The sequence below is a fragment of the Peromyscus californicus genome, unplaced genomic scaffold, assembly GCF_007827085.1.
Source record: "Peromyscus californicus insignis strain IS unplaced genomic scaffold, ASM782708v3 Scaffold_16__1_contigs__length_79575227, whole genome shotgun sequence".
Lineage (NCBI taxonomy): Eukaryota > Metazoa > Chordata > Mammalia > Rodentia > Cricetidae > Peromyscus > Peromyscus californicus.
The window spans coordinates 12025440-12042368 of NW_026294458.1; the positions used below are offsets into that span (position 1 = coordinate 12025440).

Sequence of the window (16929 nt, forward strand, 5' to 3'; positions counted from 1 at the left end):
AAAGGGAACAGTAGTGGGAACTATTTTTCCTCTGAAAGTGACAGAGTCAAGGTTTGCAGACTGGCAGGTAAACTCGGGAGACTGGTGTGGGAGGCCAGCTCCCACCCTTTAAAGGGTTCCTATGAGGAGGAGAGAGGGATAAGAAAATATTAGCTAGAAAGATAGCAAAGAGGAGAAAGACAGAAACACAGGATAGCTTAGGGAGTATCTGGATCAATACCCAACGGCCCCTTCTGCCTCTTCAAAAGGGCTTTTTATAGCAATGCCAAGGGGCGGGGCAAAAGACCTCCCTATTGCTAGATCAAAGCAAGCCGCACAGCCAAGTGTAGACCCTTCCAAACACCTGGTAACCATGCCAGTGGTCAAATCATCCCCTTATGTAGACCTGCTAGGTAAAGCAAGCCCAGATTCTTGGACCTTGAGTAAGTTCTCTAGGAAACATCTGTGGGTCTCCACAAAGTGGGTAAGAAATAAGACTCAAGTAAGTTGAGCTTAAATGTGAAGGGCTTTAAAGGCCAAGAAAAGAGTTACTGTGTAGTTAGTTCATGGGTAGTAGATGTGTGTGGCATGCCTACCACCAACCACCTCTCTCCCATCTGCTCTTGTCTCTGACCTGAGGCCAGAGCCCAAGGTTTATCAGGTCCTTCCCTCTTCTCCGGGTCCTTACCAACTACTGCCCAGAAACAGGGCGTCAGTCTTAGCCACCACTGGTCATGAGGTATGCACTGATACTGACCTGAATGGAGTCTTCTGGGAGGAGCATCCTGAGAGGCTTCCCTGTCTCTGTGCCAGCAGGCTGTCCCAGAGTCATCTCGGTAGGCAAATCAGATGCATGTGCATGCATGCACCTGCATGAGGCCCTCCTGCCTGCAAAATGACGTCACTATGACTTCAGCCCTATCTCTTCATTCTCATCTGCCATGCATGGAAATTGGATTACAAACTGTTGGCCCCAGATAGGAAGTATTTAGTGACACACCCCTCGTGTCTGTGGTTCTTGATCACTCCTTAATGTGTCTAGTAATTAGCTATCAACATACTACCCCTTCCCCCCCACCCAGCTTCACTATGAATTCAAGGAGGGGTTTACTCCCAGCCATCAAAAAGACCCAGAGCCATACTATAAATAATAAATAAATAGAGGGTGATCAGAAATGTCAGAGCCGGGCATGAGGTTGCACACCTTTAATCCTGGCACTCAGGCAGAGGCAAGTAACTCTGTGAGTTAAGGCCAGGTTGGTCTACATGGCAAATTCCAGACCATCCAGACCTACCGTAATAAGACCCTGTCTCTTCAAAAATATATTGTTTGTTTATTTAATTCTACGTGTGTGTGCCTGTGTATATGCATTGGGTTCCCTGGAACTGGAGTTATATATAGTTGTGAGCTGACATGTGGATGCTGGGTCCTCTGCAGGAGCAGTAAGCCTTCTTAACCACTGAACCATCTCACTACCCACTAGAGAGTGACCCTGTCTTTAAAAAAAAGTATGGCTTGCCATTCTTACAGATTTCTTTAGAAATATAATTTTCACACTCAAAATCAGTAGCCTGATGGCCATTCCTGAGGCTTTGGTCACCGCTGTATCCTCTGTGACTGCATTGCAATTTGCATATTTTAGAAATTAACTTAAATACATTTACTACATATAATGTATGTAGCTTGTCTTTATGTGTGTGTTTTGGGAAGATTTTTTTTTTTTTTCCTTCTGGGTTTTGCTTGCGTTATTTCTAAGACAGGCTCTCACCATGTGGCTGACCTGGAACTCAGCTCTCTCTGCCTCTGCCTCCCAGGTGCTAGGATTAAATGCATGCACCACTACACCCAGACTCTGTAACTCTTATCAGGACCAACCCACATGCAGCTTCCATGACAAATTCTTGAAGAGCACCTTTTCAATGAGCCAAGATTGAGGCATACTTAATCCCAAAAGGGCCCTCTGGATGGGATTGTCAGTGTTGTGGGCTTCATGTGGAAACTCCTAGAAAAATCAGAATTTTTTCACATATTTACTCTTGTTTGGAGAAACTCATTAATGGTTATATTAATATCCTACTGTCAGATATAAGAGTACATACATACAGAGACGTGTATGTGCTCATAGACACACGTTTTCAAGAAAAAGGACTCCTCTTCCCAAATGGAAAACATTAGGAACTCTAGTAGCTGCTCTCTCAGTCTCAGGGTTCAGGCAATCTGGGTCTCTCCTGCTAGAGTCAGCCAGCCTCTGACAGTTTGTGCCTAGAGAAAGCTGTCTGGGAAAGTCAGAGCTGAGGGGTCATAACTTAACCTGGTGCTGCTAAGGACATGTCAGTGATGTCTCCCTCATTGTCATTTTGTTTTAGGCATGCTGCTACCTACCATTCAATAGGAATTCGTTATACATTATACATTGATCACCCCCATGCCAAGCATTATATTCTGCATGAATTTCTTAAGTTTTTGTTGCCTCTGGAATTTTCCACTGGGATTGAAGAATGGGCATATAAAACATCGCAAGCTTCTCCCTGCATCTTCTGGATGTTTCTGTGAGTTTGAAAGATGAGAAGCAGAGGGGACAGGCCGTTCTGAGCACCTGCCTTGCTCCGTGCTCTGAGCTCAGCTCTTGGGAATGGAGTTGTCATACTGCTCAGGTCCTGTTTCCAGAAACTTCTTAACAGGTCACCAGTGATTCTGAAAGGGGAATGATCTAAGCAATGGGTCTCCCCTCATCTCCTTTCCTCTCTGTTTAGAAGGGGAAGTATGCAAATAGTCCTCATTCCCAGGATTCTGCCTTTTATCAGGCCTGATCCATAAGCTCATGAAGTTTGGCTTGAGAAGAACATAACAGCATTTAATAAGCAAAAGATGCAAATAGGGAGACCATGAGGATGCCAACACTTAGCTCTCTGTCATGCAGGTAGAGGTGCTGTTAGCCATTAAACATCATAGGACAATGGTGTTAGAAAATTTTCAACTCTTAAGTTGAGAAGTATGAGAGACCTCAGGTGGTGGAAACAATTATTCCTGGTGTCCTTTTCCTCTCTGTCTCAGGAGTTGAGCCAGCAGTTTTATTTTGGTCCCAATTTTGGGTACTCCAGTACTCTTGATTATTGGCAGGGGCAGGGCAGGATCTGAGGGTGCCTTGTGTCCTTTGAGGTAGTGTCCCCTCCTCTAGAAGTACTGCCGTTGGAGCACCACCCAGATCCACTTGTTCCTGGAGTCTGGAATTGCTCAGGATGTTTCCCCTCCTCTTTTCTGGGGTGCATTCTGGGGTACCACTGCCCTCTAAGCTCATCCACAACCCCATCCCACAAAGTCCTTCAGGTGAGCTCCACCGTGTCCCGTACTAAAGTCCTATGCGGGTGCTGCCTGATGCCGCAGAGCTGACCTTAGACTGCAGGCAGGCGTAATAATGTGAGGAGGCCATCTTAAAGCATCTCTTATGGGGCTGGAGAGATGACTAGGTGGTTAAGAGCGCTGGCTGCTCTCGCAGAAGACCCGGGTTTGGATCCCAGCACCTATCTGGCAACTAATAATTGCCTGTAACTCAAATTCGAAAGGCTCCGGACGCCGTCTTTAAGCAATACTTATGACGTGGGGATTGTTTCCTTGGGAATAGATGAATGTTAGTGCTTTGCGTGCATCACTAGTAAGCACTAAAGAGGGAGTTTTGTTTGGTTTGTACCACATGCCTTTCCTAATCATACCAGTCACACCATAGTAGGTCAATATATATTATCTACTTTGGGGGAAACTGAGGCCCAGAGCCTAGGCTAAAGTTCCTTGAATTTAAAAAAAAAAAAACATTTTTTTTAAAAGAGGTCTTGCTATATTGCCCGGGCTGATCTTACCCACTGGGCTCATGTAATCCTCCTGCTTCAACCTCCGGGCTAGCGTCACCCTGTCTCACCTGCTCCGTGCGGTTCCTGACTATAGAGCCTTGAACTGCCTTTTGCATTGTGGCCATTTCCTCCAATGGTTGCCTTATTTAGAATAGCTTCCACCTCTGCCCAAACCTCTGGATTCCCGTTTAGCCTTCAAGGCCATCACCCTAGCATCTAGCCCACGTTTCTAAGTCTTACCTAGTCAGTCTTTATCTTGGTCAAAATTTTAGGAACTCCTTTGTCTGTTTCCCTCAAATGAGTCTCTCTCGAGCCAGATTCCATGGCTTGCAGCAGACCAGGGCTGAAGGACACACGTGGGCAAGGCACTGAACAAGGTACCCATTGTGTCGTTCGTGACTCTCATTTGAGGAAGGCACAGGGTGTTCCTCTCTGGGTTTGGCGGATGTCTGGCTGTTGGTATTGATTATGTTGGGCCCGCTTTCTGTAAGTGAACCTTTTTCAGCCTGGTCTTGTGAGGTGAGCGGCCACCAAGCTTATGGCGTTGTTCCGGCCCTGCCCAGACACTGTTGTACAGTTTTAAATCCTGCTGCAGAGGAGCTGAGGAGGATGCTGTGAGCCACACCCTCACCAAGTCTGGCCTCAGGCCTTGGTCCAAGAAGTCTCCCTCCCCTGACCCTAGTGGGCTCTTCTCTGACCGGCCGCTTTCCGGCTCTCTGCTGCCTCAGCCCGGCTCCTGGCAGCCAGGCTGCAGTGTGGCCAGCACATAGGACATTTCAGACCCATTCTGTCCAGTGACAAAGCTACACCAGTCTCAGTGGCCAGTTTGGGGTGGAACTGGGCAGTGGTTCACCAACTGCGGTGGTATGACAATTTTTCAGTGGTGTGACCAAGAGGGCGGTGAGTTCACACTCTCCAGACGTGGCCCGTATCTCCCCAAGATGTGGAGCTGGGGTCCCTCTGTTTCTTTTGGTGACAGCCTTCTGTTTCTCTTTCTGAGTCAGCACTCTTGGAGCCTTGACAAGGACTGTGGTGTATTTTACCCAGGAGTTTGCAGACTTCTTTGAAACTGGAAAGGAGAGTTCATTAAAGAATATAGGATTTTTTTTTTTCCCATCTTTCCTTCCCTGCCATAATCTCCACAGGACAGAGAGCTGGTCCAGAAGTCAGGCCCTTTCCCTGCCTTCCTCATGGATGATAATATTATCATCATGGACCTCAGGGGCCAAGGCCAGGAAGGCCATGGTATTCTTTGGGGAGCTCTGTGGCATTGGCAATGGAGTCTTAGCTTCCAGGACAGTGCTGTGACAGCAAAGTATTGTGGGAGTTTACAGAAACGTGGCCTTAAAGCAGTGCCACCCTGTTTTGTCCTTATAGTGACCATCGTTTGCTCCCCAGACACGGGCATGTGGTCCAGACACATGAAAAGCAGAGGGTGAGAGCCACTCCTGGGGAAACACCATCAACTGGCGGCAGTAGTGGGACTGGTTTGTCAACAGTAAGCCAAGGACAGAGGAGTGGCTGGCCCAGAGGCCAAGAGTGTGTGTGACTGCCAGCTGATGTGTGTGCTGGGAGATTGGAACATTGTGTAGGAACCAATCGGGGGAAAGCCTGTGATTTCTGTTTGACCATGGGAAAGGAAGGAGAATCTTCAGTTCTCTTCTTGGTGATACCCCCAAAGCCTCTGGATTTCGTGGATGTTGATAATTTGAACTGTCTCAAGGGTCATGTTGAAGTATGTAGGAATCAGTGGTAATTGGTGTTTAGTAATGTCACTTTTTTTAAAATTTTTATTTTTATTTTATGTACATTGGTGTTCTGCCTGCATATATGTCTGTGTGAGGGTGTCAGGTTCCCTGGAACTGGAGTTACAGACAGTTGTGAGCTGCCATGTGGGTGCTGGGAATTGAACCCCGGTCCGTCTGGAAGAACAGTCAGTTCTCTTAACTGTTGAGCCATCTCTCCAGCCCAATAATGTCACTTTTTTTTCTTTCTTTCTTTTTTTTTTCCCCGAGACAGAGTTTCTCTGTGTAGGTTTTGGTATCTGTCCTGGATCTTGCTCTATAGACCAGGCTGGCCTCGAGCTCACAGAGATCCGTCTGGCTCTGCCTCCCGAGTGTTGGGATTAAAGGCGTGCGCCACCACCGCCTGGATGTCACTTTCTTAATGTTCATCATTGGGAGTCTCTTTCCCCAGGCCTTGAGGTATGTCCACCCACCCATGAGCAGTACATACTCAGTGTCCTCTGAGGGCCGGAAGCCATGCTAGGCACTGGTCACACACACAAATACAAGTTTATCGGTGTGTGGGCTGATGGGATAAGGAACACAACCCGCCAAGTATTACACTCTCCTGTTGAGTCAGCTGTTTGGGTTTTGTGAGCCAGGGTTCGGTTGTATATCCCTTGCTGGCTGGAATGCGCTGTATAGGCCAGGCTGGCCTCAAAACTGTGTCGATCCTCCTGCCCCTGCCAACCGAGTGCTGACAATACAGGCATCTGCCTCCATGTCTGACTGTGGCCAGCTTTCAGACATATTCCAGTCTGAAGGGAGGAAGAGAAAGGAGGCAGGAGGGGGGAGGGAAGAAGGGAGGGAGGGGGAGGGAAGAAGACAAGAGAATGAATATGAAAGTCAGAAAAGCAAAACTGCTCCCATCAAGTGCCCTGTTCACTAGTGGCTCATTGTGCCTCTCTGTTCACAGCATGTTTCTCAGAACAGTTGTGCCAAGGGGCTGTCTCCACTGGTCACCTCCCCCTCAGCCCTGAACTCAGTCCCATTTGGGCTCAACTGTCCTCTCCTTCACCAGTGTCCTCTTTTCCTGCCTTCAGCCTCCTCTAGCCAGCTGCCAGGGTTCTCTGGGGATTACCCTCTGGGGTGCCTCCAGCAACCCTAGATTGCTCAGCTGCACACGCGCCCCCTCCTCTTGAGTTCTGGGAGCTTCTTGCAAGCCAGTACTCTAGTATGACCCAGCAGAACTCTGTTCTTCCTCCCAGCAAGGCTCTCCCAGGTGTCTGTGTCTCCCCTTTGGTTTGTCTAGTGTGAGGCAGAAGCCTAGACGCTGCCCTGTATCCCGCCTCCTCCCCAGCCTTTCCATCTGTCTGCCCTGACCTTTCCTGCTTCTCTGAAGTCCACCCCCCCCCCCCCCCCCCCCCCCCGCTGCTATCCCAGTGTGTGCTCTCCACCCTGCAGCCAGAGTGATGGTTCCAACATGAGACTCTGCATGTGTCCAGACCCTTAGAGGCTGGCCAGACCCTGAGATGCCTAAAGACACGGGCAGGTGGAGGACCCCAGGGGGAGTGGAGGGAGTCAGGTGGTGGCGGCGGGCTCCCTCGCAGGTTGTGCGTGAGGTGGACATGCAGGTGTGATATCCCGAGGAAGAGCAGCCGCTATCTCTTAAGCAGAAGTGTAGTTCTGCCTGGTTCATATTACAGTTGAGATCGCAGAGGGCAGTGACCCCGGAAGCAGGAGCAGACACAGGATGGGAACCGGGAGAGAGAGGGCATGGCGCTCTGGGAAGCTCGGGTCCTCTAGGTCATAGGAGTTCTTCCTCAGGCAGCTTGGCCCTGAAGGATCAAGTGACGCTCCTGCCAGGTCCTCAGCTGTCCCCCCTTCCCACCCCCATCCCTAGGCATCCCCAGCTTAACTGTTCTCTGTCCCTCACAGGTTCACTGTCTTCCCACCTTCCCCTCCCGGCTGCCTGCTGTCTTGCAACTTCAGATTCCCCTCTGAAACGGCTGCTAACTTCCACCTCCCATGTTAATCTCTCTAAACACGAGATTAACCGAGGCCTGCCCCAGCCTCCCAGTCCGTCACACACCAGCAGCAGCTGTGGTGGTTCCTCCACCACCATCAACTTGTCCATCCCTGTTCAACAGAGAAGATAAGCGAGGCCAAGACTGACTTGGTGCCTCTGGTGGAATGAACCGGGCATGTGCATGAGGCTACACCATCTTCATGATATCATACTTTGAAGCCCTGAGGGCCAGCCTGGTCTATATAGTGAGTTCCAGGCTAGCCAGGACTAAATAATGAGACATTATCTTATATTTTTGGTTGTGAGCCTAGCCTTTAACGGCTGAGCCATCTCTCCAGCCCGAGACATTATCTTAAACAAACAAATGAACAAACAAGCTAACAAAAGTATAGACTCCTGTAGCCAAGTGTTCTACCACTGAACTCTATCCCAGAACCAGAGAATAGACTCCAGAGTCAAACAAATGTGGTTCATAACCCTGCCATCCGCCTCCTGTGTAGCTTTGGTGAACTTACTTGGCCTCTCTGTTTTTCAGTTCCCACACCTGTTAAAAATGACGATAATAACGGTCCTCACTACATAGAGTTACTGGGTACCCAAAGGTGGTTTGTGTACATTGCTTTTAGTGATGTAGCTCCCTCCACTAGGCCCACACTGTCCCAATAGTGCCACCCAGGAGAACAAGCCTTAAACACAGGCACCTTGGGGACACGGTCCAGGTGTGGCACTGGCTGATTGCCAGTGTTCAGTCGTCTGTTCTGAGGAGATTTCTGTGGCCTCATCTAAGCGGGCTTAGATGTCACAGCAAACTGTCCACCTCTGTTACGTGCTCACAAAGAACCTTCCACATTTCCTCTTACTGTGGAAGGCAGTGGTCTGGCCAGGCCAGCCAGTGAGAGCTGAGATTGCCAAGGACACAGGCCAGGGCTCTGTCCGTGAGGCTGGCTTAAACCAGCTGTTCTGTGCGTCCCTGTGGGAGGGGCTGCCCTGAGCTCTGGAGACCTTGGTGAGGAAACAATGTTGCCAGCCGTTTATCTCCTTGCAGCTGAGAGCCCTGTGAGGGAGCTGGAAAGATCCCGTGCATCTCAGAAGCCCTCTGTCTTTGCTCTTCTGTAACGGAGATCTGTGCAGGCCAGGGAAGTGTCAAACAGCGGGGTAGGGCAGAGTAGGAGACACCCTGGCCAGCCAGGGACACCTGAGGACATCAACAGACCATTACATAACTCTAGCCTGTTTGTCAACAGAGAACCAGGAATAGTGTGTCTCCGGAGGGATTTCCCCTTCCTGTTCAAAGTCCCAGATGGAGTCCTGGGTGTGTGTCTAGGCACAGTCAATTCACCTGAGAAGACTGCACAGCCTGGCATCAGAGTGCTCAGGATGCCTGGGGGGGGTGGGGGTGCTTCCCACTCTTCCTTCCCACAGGCACGGGGGAGACGGTGGGCCCTGGCTTGGGGTATTGCAGACATGCACGCACTCACACACACACACATGCACGCACACATAGCACATAAATTGGCCACTTTGGTTCCCTGTTCTCATGAGAGTTGCTGGAGACCTCCACCTTGGCTGAAGGTTTCGCTCAGATGTCTGGAACTGACGTGAGGCTGGACTTGCGGTACCAGGGAAGTTACCCCAGAAAGGCCAGGTCCTCCAGCACACATACTCCCTCTATTTCTTTAACCACTTCCTGTTTACGGGCCTGTTGTGAGGCCAAGGAGGACTGTGGGAGATTGGAAGCTGAGGCACAGCTGTGGCAGAGAGGGCTTGGGAGTGGGAAGGTGACCTCGACCTCAGAGCTGTGAGGAGAGAAGAGGCAGGGGCACTCGTGGGGGGGTGGGGGGGTGGGGGAGTTGTATATACATGAGGGTGAGATGGAAGGGAGGGGGACCTTGAAGAGAAGGGACGCTTCAGCCTTCCCACAGCCAGAATCGGGGAGGGAGCCAGTGGATTCCAGAACCAGATAGGAGCTGGCTTTGAAGGGTGTGGCTGCTGCCTGCTTGAGACTCTTTGGAATTGAGCATAGGAAGTCGAGAACCATCCTCAGTTCTCTCCATCAAGCTGGCCCACTGTCTTCCAGCCCGTGGGTGAAACAGAGCAGGAGCTTCTTATGTGGGCCTGGAACTGAGGACCTGCCTCCAGGGTCAGGCTAGCAGCCTGGCTTGCCTCCCTTCGCTGATTCGAAGTTTATCTTCGAGTTGGAATATGCTGGTGTTGAGGACACCAGAGGCCTCCCCCGGCAGGGCTCAGTTGGCCTTTGTGTTGTGAGGCACTCCACCTAGACTCGTGGCCGTGGTCCAGTAGTTCCAGCAGGCCCTGGCACTGGCAGGCAGCGTGGGCACCTGGTCCTGGGCATCGCTGCCTCAGCTTGGGTGTGGACCAGGTAATCCGTGGGAACTTCCAGCTTCGAAGGCCTTCCATCAGATTGGCAGGAAGCCTCCCTCCTGCACTGCCGTGACAATCGGGACGAGGAAGCTGGCGTCTCCTGAATGCCAAGCATGCTGAGGTGTTTTATACAGGTTGGCTTACCTCACAGGGCTACCCAGTATGGAGGCATTTCTACTAGCCAGCAGATGGAGGATGAGGCGGGGAGGCAGGCCAGAGTCTGATCCCAGAATCCTGTTGACTGCGGCCTCAAGTTCTAGATGTTTCATTGTGTTTCCCACTTCTCTTCCATGGCCAACCTCAGCCATGAAAATCCCGCCCTTGCTTGTCCTGAGTCTGATATCCCTGTGAGCGCAGGGGGCTAGGGAGACTGGGCAGCACCTCCGCTCTGCTTAGGAATGCCTCTGCCCAGCTTTCAGATCCTCTATTGTTCTTGTCACTGGCATGTTCCCCCGTCTCCTGAAGTCCTCGGTGCCTGCCTCATAGCTTTCCCTTCTGTCTGAGCCCCCCTGTTCGGGGCAGCCAGTTCTGTCTGTCATTTCCAGAGCATTGCCACCAAGTGTCATTTTTCACTGACGGGAAAGGAAACCCCATTGGAGAGTTTAGAGACTTGTCCAAGTTCACAGTACACAGAGAGGATTTGAGTGTGGTCCAGCCCAAACCCCTCCAGCTTTCCACGATCCACTCTCCTCATTATCTTCAGCTCCGCCCCTCTGGGCATCTCACAGAGGCACAGCCATCCCGCTCGGTCTTCTCCTCTCCTGCCAGGCTGTGATTTCCTTCAGGGTTCGGTTTCCTAAGTTTCCCTCTTTCAGAAGAATGCTCTGCAGTCCTCTCGCTTGCTTCCCATCCCGTCCTCTCCAGCTCGCCTGCAGCGGGTGTCTGTGCTCACAGCCTCACATGCTCGCCTGCCTGCTGGACCTTGTCCTGGGACCCCATTAGCGCACGCGCACACAACCCCACCCCCCCACCACCCCCCCCCCCCCGCTTGACCTTCTTCACCTCCATGAAGCATTGATGCTGAGCTTCCTCTCGCTGGCTCCTTGGCCTTCTAGACCGGCTGCCTCCCCAACTCCAGCCCAGGCCTCTGAATAGCCAACATTCTGCTTGGTGAAAGCAGCAGGAAGACTTGGCCTGCAGCCCACACAAGCACCGTTTTGTGAATTCTGTAGAGCTGAATTTCTGTATAAATAGGCACATTTACAGCTTCCTGTCCATTTAGCTGCCTATCATCCTGACAGGGGAGGTGCTGATCATAAGTTACATGTGTAGCAATTCATGGCAGCGCTCTCACTGTCAAGTATCCCCTCTCTGTGTGTGATGGAAACATGTTTATGTCTGCCTGATAGTGAATAGGCGGCATTGAATTCAGGGCCCTCTGTCCCAATAGCGTTATCATTTGGCTTGATTTTGAGGAAGAAGCCTCATGTTAGGTCCTCTGGGCCCTCTTAACACTGGTGATGGATGGTTATTGATCCTGGAAGCAGGAGCCAAATGCCACTCGTCATTTTAATACACGTGTTCCTAGGGGAGGGCAAACCTGTGCAGATACGAAGATGTGGAAGATGTCTGAGAACAGACGTTGGAATAAGGATACGCTGATCAGACCTGTGGGTCTGGATGCTATGCAAGTTACACTTACTAAAGGAGACTGGAAGACTTGAAGCCAGGATGACAAGTAGTTACCAGTTACCAGTTAACCTGCTTTGTAGCACTGTGGTATGGGCTCTGGGGCTCAGCCCGCCTCCCCAGCAAAGATTCCTATTAGATAGAGTAACAGCCAGTGTGAAGGAGGACACCAATGCCACATCTTTACCTAAGTGCTTTTAGCTTTTACTTGTGATATGTGGTGCTGGGGATGGAAGCCCAGGCCCTGTGCATGTTGGGCAAGGGCTGTACCACCAAACCGCCCCCCTCCCCCCAGCTCTTTTGCTATCTTTAAAAGGCAGTGAGCAGCCAAGGGGTCACCAAACTGTAACTATTCAAGTCTCTACTGGGGACAAGACTCCCTTAAGGACATGAGTGATGGTGGCCTCCACGGTGTCACCAAGTACAGGCCTTGGCAATCCTTTCTCTTTCGGTTTTCTTTGAGTTTGCTTTGGAATCCTCAAATACTGGAAGCCAAAAAGCCACATGTGGGGATTTTCTGTGTCCCACAGCCCCTCCATCCACTACCATTCCCAGCCCTCTCCCAGGTAGGCTGGACTCTTCACACTCTACAGCTTCTACTTCACAGCTGCTTTTTTTTTGCTTGTCATGTCCACACTGCACTGGGGTGGGGATGCTTTGGGGACACATTGGGTCTCTGGTGGGTCTTGTTCCCTCCAAGAGCCACGGCGGCCTCTCCTGTATCGCCAGCATCCCCCAGCTCTTGCTCTCTGGATCTGGAGCCCACTCAGCTGGGCTGGGTGTTTGAAGCTCTGAGGATATCAGATGTGCTCACAAGCACAGTGGGGCTTCCTTGCTGCTCAGCCATCGTGGCGAGAATTCAGAGCTCTGCGACCTTTGCATGTGGATGTGTGGTCACCAGAAAATCAAGACTTCCTTCCCTTTGGCACACACACTGGGTTTCAAACCCAGCCCTGCTGTGGAGTAATGCACGCCTCCAGAACTCTGAGATCTTGGGATGTGGTTTGAAATTACATGTGGGTCACTTTCTAATGCTGCCAAGCTCAGAGGCAGAGAGGAAACAGTGTATGTCAGGGAAAGGGCTCCTAGTGCTGGGAAATGTCGTGCCAGCCATGCCTCCTGCGACTCTTACACCCTTGCTTTATGGAAGGTTGTGATGTGTGAGCTATTGGAGCATGTCAGAACCATATCGTATAATTGTTCCCTGGCTACACCGGGTGATGCATACAGCTACTTGGGAGATGGAGGCAGGAGGATCAGGGCTCCAAGGGCAGCCTGGACTATAGTGTGAATTCAAGGCAGCTTGGGTAACTTAGTGAAAGCCTGTCTCACATTAGAAAATGAAAAATGAAGCTCTCCCCTAAGGTAGACTCTGAAATGCATTCAAAAATATCCATGATGAGTGGATAGATATGCTAAAGCCATACGTGGTCCCCACGGGCAGAGTATGGGAGGTAAGCGTCTGGGTGTCCATTGCACACAGTCTTTAACTTTTCTGCAGGTTTCCCAGAATGAAATGTTGAGCAAAGGTTGCCTTTAGCCATGAACCACTTGAATTTAATTTGACTAACACAGTCCCTGGGGTGAGAGCGAGAAGCGGGGGTTGTGTATGGTTGGATCCATTTCATCTTTGAAGACTCCTGTGGGTTGGGTTGCCGTTGCTCAGGTCACAGGCTGGTGGAGAGACAGTGGTCATCCTGAACACCCTCCCCCCACAAGTCTGTGACCTTGTACAGGCACTTTCCTGTGGTACCCACATCACATGCCAGCTCCTGGGTAGTGTGAGATGCATTTCTCAGCCTCCTCCTGGCCTGCCTGGCATTCTTCCCTTCCCAGAGGCCTGGCCATGTGCCTCAGTACCGCCTATGAAATGCTCTGTGGCTCGGAGCCCCACGGTGAGTGGAGAGGCTATCATGTGAAGGAAGGTTAGGACACAGGGACACTCCAGATGGTCCCCTTGTCCCTTGCAGGTGGTGGGCACTGCAGAGCACATGAGCCAGAGGAAGAGGACCAGGAATTTGAGTGACTGATAAAGAGTCTTTCCAGGGGGCTGGAGAGATGGCTCAGAGGTTAAGAGCACTGCTTGCTCTTCCAAAGGTCCTGAGTTCAACTCTCAGCAACCACATGGAGGCTCACTACCATCTGTAATGAGATCTGGCGCCCTCTTCTGACCTGCAGGGATACATGCAGGCAGAATACTGTATACATAATAAATAAATAAATCTTTAAAAAAAAAAAAAGAGTCTTTCCAAAGTTAGGTGTTTTTTTTTTTTTTTTTTTTTTTTTTTTGGTTTTTCGAGACAGGGTTTCTCTGTGTAGCTTTGCGCCTTTCCTGGGACTCACTTGGTAGCCCAGGCTGGCCTTGAACTCACAGAGATCCGCCTGGCTCTGCCTCCCGAGTGCTGGGATTAAAGGCGTGCGCCACCACCGCCCGGCCAAAGTTAGGTTTTAACCTATGTTGTAGACCGGATTCATTAGTGATCAGGAGCATGCTGGGTTCCAGGGTCAGAATAACCAAAATGGAGGTGAACACGCTGAGCCCCACTATAACGACCCCCAAAGCTGTGCTCTCCAGTCTTGTCCTCACTTATGGGTGGAGACTCAGTTTGTGCAAACTCCTGGTTTTCTCGATGTCAGCCTTAGCGACAGGGTACCAGGAGGAAGATGTGCCGCTAAAACAGTCAACTTTTTAAAATGAGCCATTTAGTGGGTGGAGAGATGGCTCAGTGGTTAAGAACACCTGCTGTTCTCGCAGAACTAGAGCTCAGTCCCCAGCCGCCATGTCAGGAGGCTCACAACAGTCTGTTATGTCCAGCTCTGAGGGATCCGGTACCCTCTTCTGGATCTGTGGACTCCCATCCACGTATGCCCCTAACCACACACAGAGACACACGAATAAAAAATAACCCTTTGGAAAAGTGAGCCATTTGTAGCACTGGAAAAATTGGGGAGGAGAACAGCTTGTGTTCATGCTTTTCAGGACACTCACGGTTGTGCACAGCAGGTACTCACACGGTGATGCTGCTGCCCCTGATGACTGCGGAACCTTGAGACAGCACCTCCCTGTTCCAAACAGCTATCTACAATAGCTGTGCTTTCTGTTTTAAAGGAGTGCATTTGCCTAGGCATCTAGCAAGCAGTAAGTAGCAGATAGATAGCAAAAACATCACATTGGGCACTTAAACCACCCAACAGAGAAGACTGGAGGAGCCTGATGGTAAGCAAACATCATCAGATCTGCCGAGACTTCCTATCGAGAGTCCCAGGCAGAGCAGAGTGCTCTCTGGGGATGCGCTTACGCTTCTCCCCACCACGGGCATTTTTATACCATGGGGCAACCAGTAGTAACCTCTGTTGGAGACGGTTGACCTTCCAGCTCTTCTCAAGGGCACAATGTCTGAAATACCCTTAGCTATTTGCTGTCCCAGGGCCAGGGGGCCAGCCTGCTCAGGACATTTTCAGAGGACGTTTGAAAGAGACATGCTCCTGTTCTCAAGAGCCCGCTTTTTGCAAGCACGAGGCAGTCTGCCAATATACTTTCATTGCTATTACACCGCCTCCCTGACAGGCTGGGGGCAGGACCCATCCAGCAAGAACTAGGTTGTCCCCAGTAGGTTCTCATGATGGCCAAGCCTGCTCTGGGAGGCAGTGGAGCAGGAGTTCACACCAAGGACACTGGGCTGACTTTCCTGCAACTGGCTGAGTGACCTTCCGTGGGCTGTCTCTCCTTTGTGTCCTTTTCTTCTCTCATGAGTTACACCTGCCTTGTGGGTTACTGTGAGGACGGATGGAGCGGACAGCACCACATCAGTGCCAGACATGGATACAAGAGTACTCGAGTGCCAGTGAGGGCCGAGGCTCCAGCGCAGCCCTCTATCTAGAGCCGGCCGGGCCCCGGGGCCAGAGTCAGAAGTCAGCGTCTCACTAGGACTCCGGAAGCACGGCTGTGCCTTGGTTTTGGTCGGGCCTGTAACAAATCACCATATGTTTTGTGCGTTCCAGCAGTCTGGATCTCTTCTCCTAGCGCGCTGGAGGTCAGACAGCCGAGTTTGTTTGCCCTGGCTGGTCAGAGCGCCTGCATGGTCGTCCCCCCTCACAGCCCTGGAGGCGCTCGGTCCTTCCAGCTTCTGGGCTATCTTCCTTGCGTTCCTCGGTTATCGTCTTCAAAGCCAGCTACCAGGTGTCTTGCTTCTGTTGTCCCCTAGCCTCCTCCTGTCGACCCATCCCCCCCTCCCTCCCCACCCCCCGCTCCTGTTGTAAGGACCCTGTTGCTTGGTTTACAGTCCAGCTAGACCGTCCAGAAGAGGCTGCTCCGCTTCATCCAGTCTGTAGCTTTGCCGTTCGACATTCAGTTTCTGGCCGGGGGAACTATCTTCACATATCAACTGAACCAGGAAGCTTTTCTGGTTTTGTGTCATGACTTGACCAGGGTCTGGACCAATCGAAGCACCATGCATATTATCCTGTGGCATCACCAGGCCCTCTTTGGCTCTGAGGACAAAGCCAGTGCCCCATTCTCTGTGGGATTCCTCACCCTGGTACATGGCAGGCCCTGCATGTGCTCATATATAAAGACCAGCAAGCCCTGACTGATATATATATATATGTGTGTGTGTGTGTGTCTGTGTGTCCTTTTAGGCCATGGCGAGTGTCACTGTGGAGAATGCAAGTGCCACGCAGGTTACATTGGGGACAACTGTAACTGCTCAACAGACATCAGCGCATGCCGGGCCAAGGATGGGCAGATCTGCAGTGACCGTGGCCGCTGCGTCTGTGGGCAGTGCCAGTGTACAGAGCCTGGAGCCTTTGGGGAGACATGTGAGAAGTGCCCGACCTGCCCAGATGCTTGCAGCTCCAAGAGGTAAGGGCCTGCTCTTCCGCCCCCTCCCCAGCCGGCCTCTCGTGCCTGCGGCCCAACCTCCTGCCTACACACAGGCTGCCGACCCAAACTTGTCCTAACAGTCACCAGAATAATGGCCATGATATGCTGGGTGTATGTGTCGGGGGGGGGGGGGGGGGGGGGGGCAGGGTAGGGATCGGTGGGGGGAAAAAAGTAAAACAGTTCACAAAAAAAAAACCAAGATCACCGACCCATTCTAGGCACGTTTAGAGATTTCAGAGAGATGGTTAAATAAGACGAAACTGGTGCTGGGCCGGGTCTGGACCAAACAGAACCTCGGGTATGCCATCGTGTGTTCTCGGAAAGGAATGCGGTGTATGCTCTTTCCCAGATCCCCCGCAGAGCATCTCCCAAACAATGCTGCATGGACCAGGCCCGTGGGAACTGCTGCATTAAACAACCTGTCATCAGGAGGCTAATAGGATGGAAAGGCGCCGACC

The 16929-nt window shown here is 51.3% G+C and overlaps 1 protein-coding gene across 2 annotated transcripts in view; it reads left to right on the forward strand.

The window, feature by feature from the left end:
* The window catches only part of Itgb5 (integrin subunit beta 5), a 116550-nt gene that overhangs the window by 90293 nt on the left and 9328 nt on the right, over positions 1-16929 (forward strand). For both annotated transcript variants that reach the window (XM_052740391.1, XM_052740390.1), the window contains exon 11: positions 16228-16450. In XM_052740391.1, the coding sequence (XP_052596351.1) occupies positions 16228-16450 (223 nt within the window). The remainder of the gene's footprint in view (positions 1-16227; positions 16451-16929) is intronic.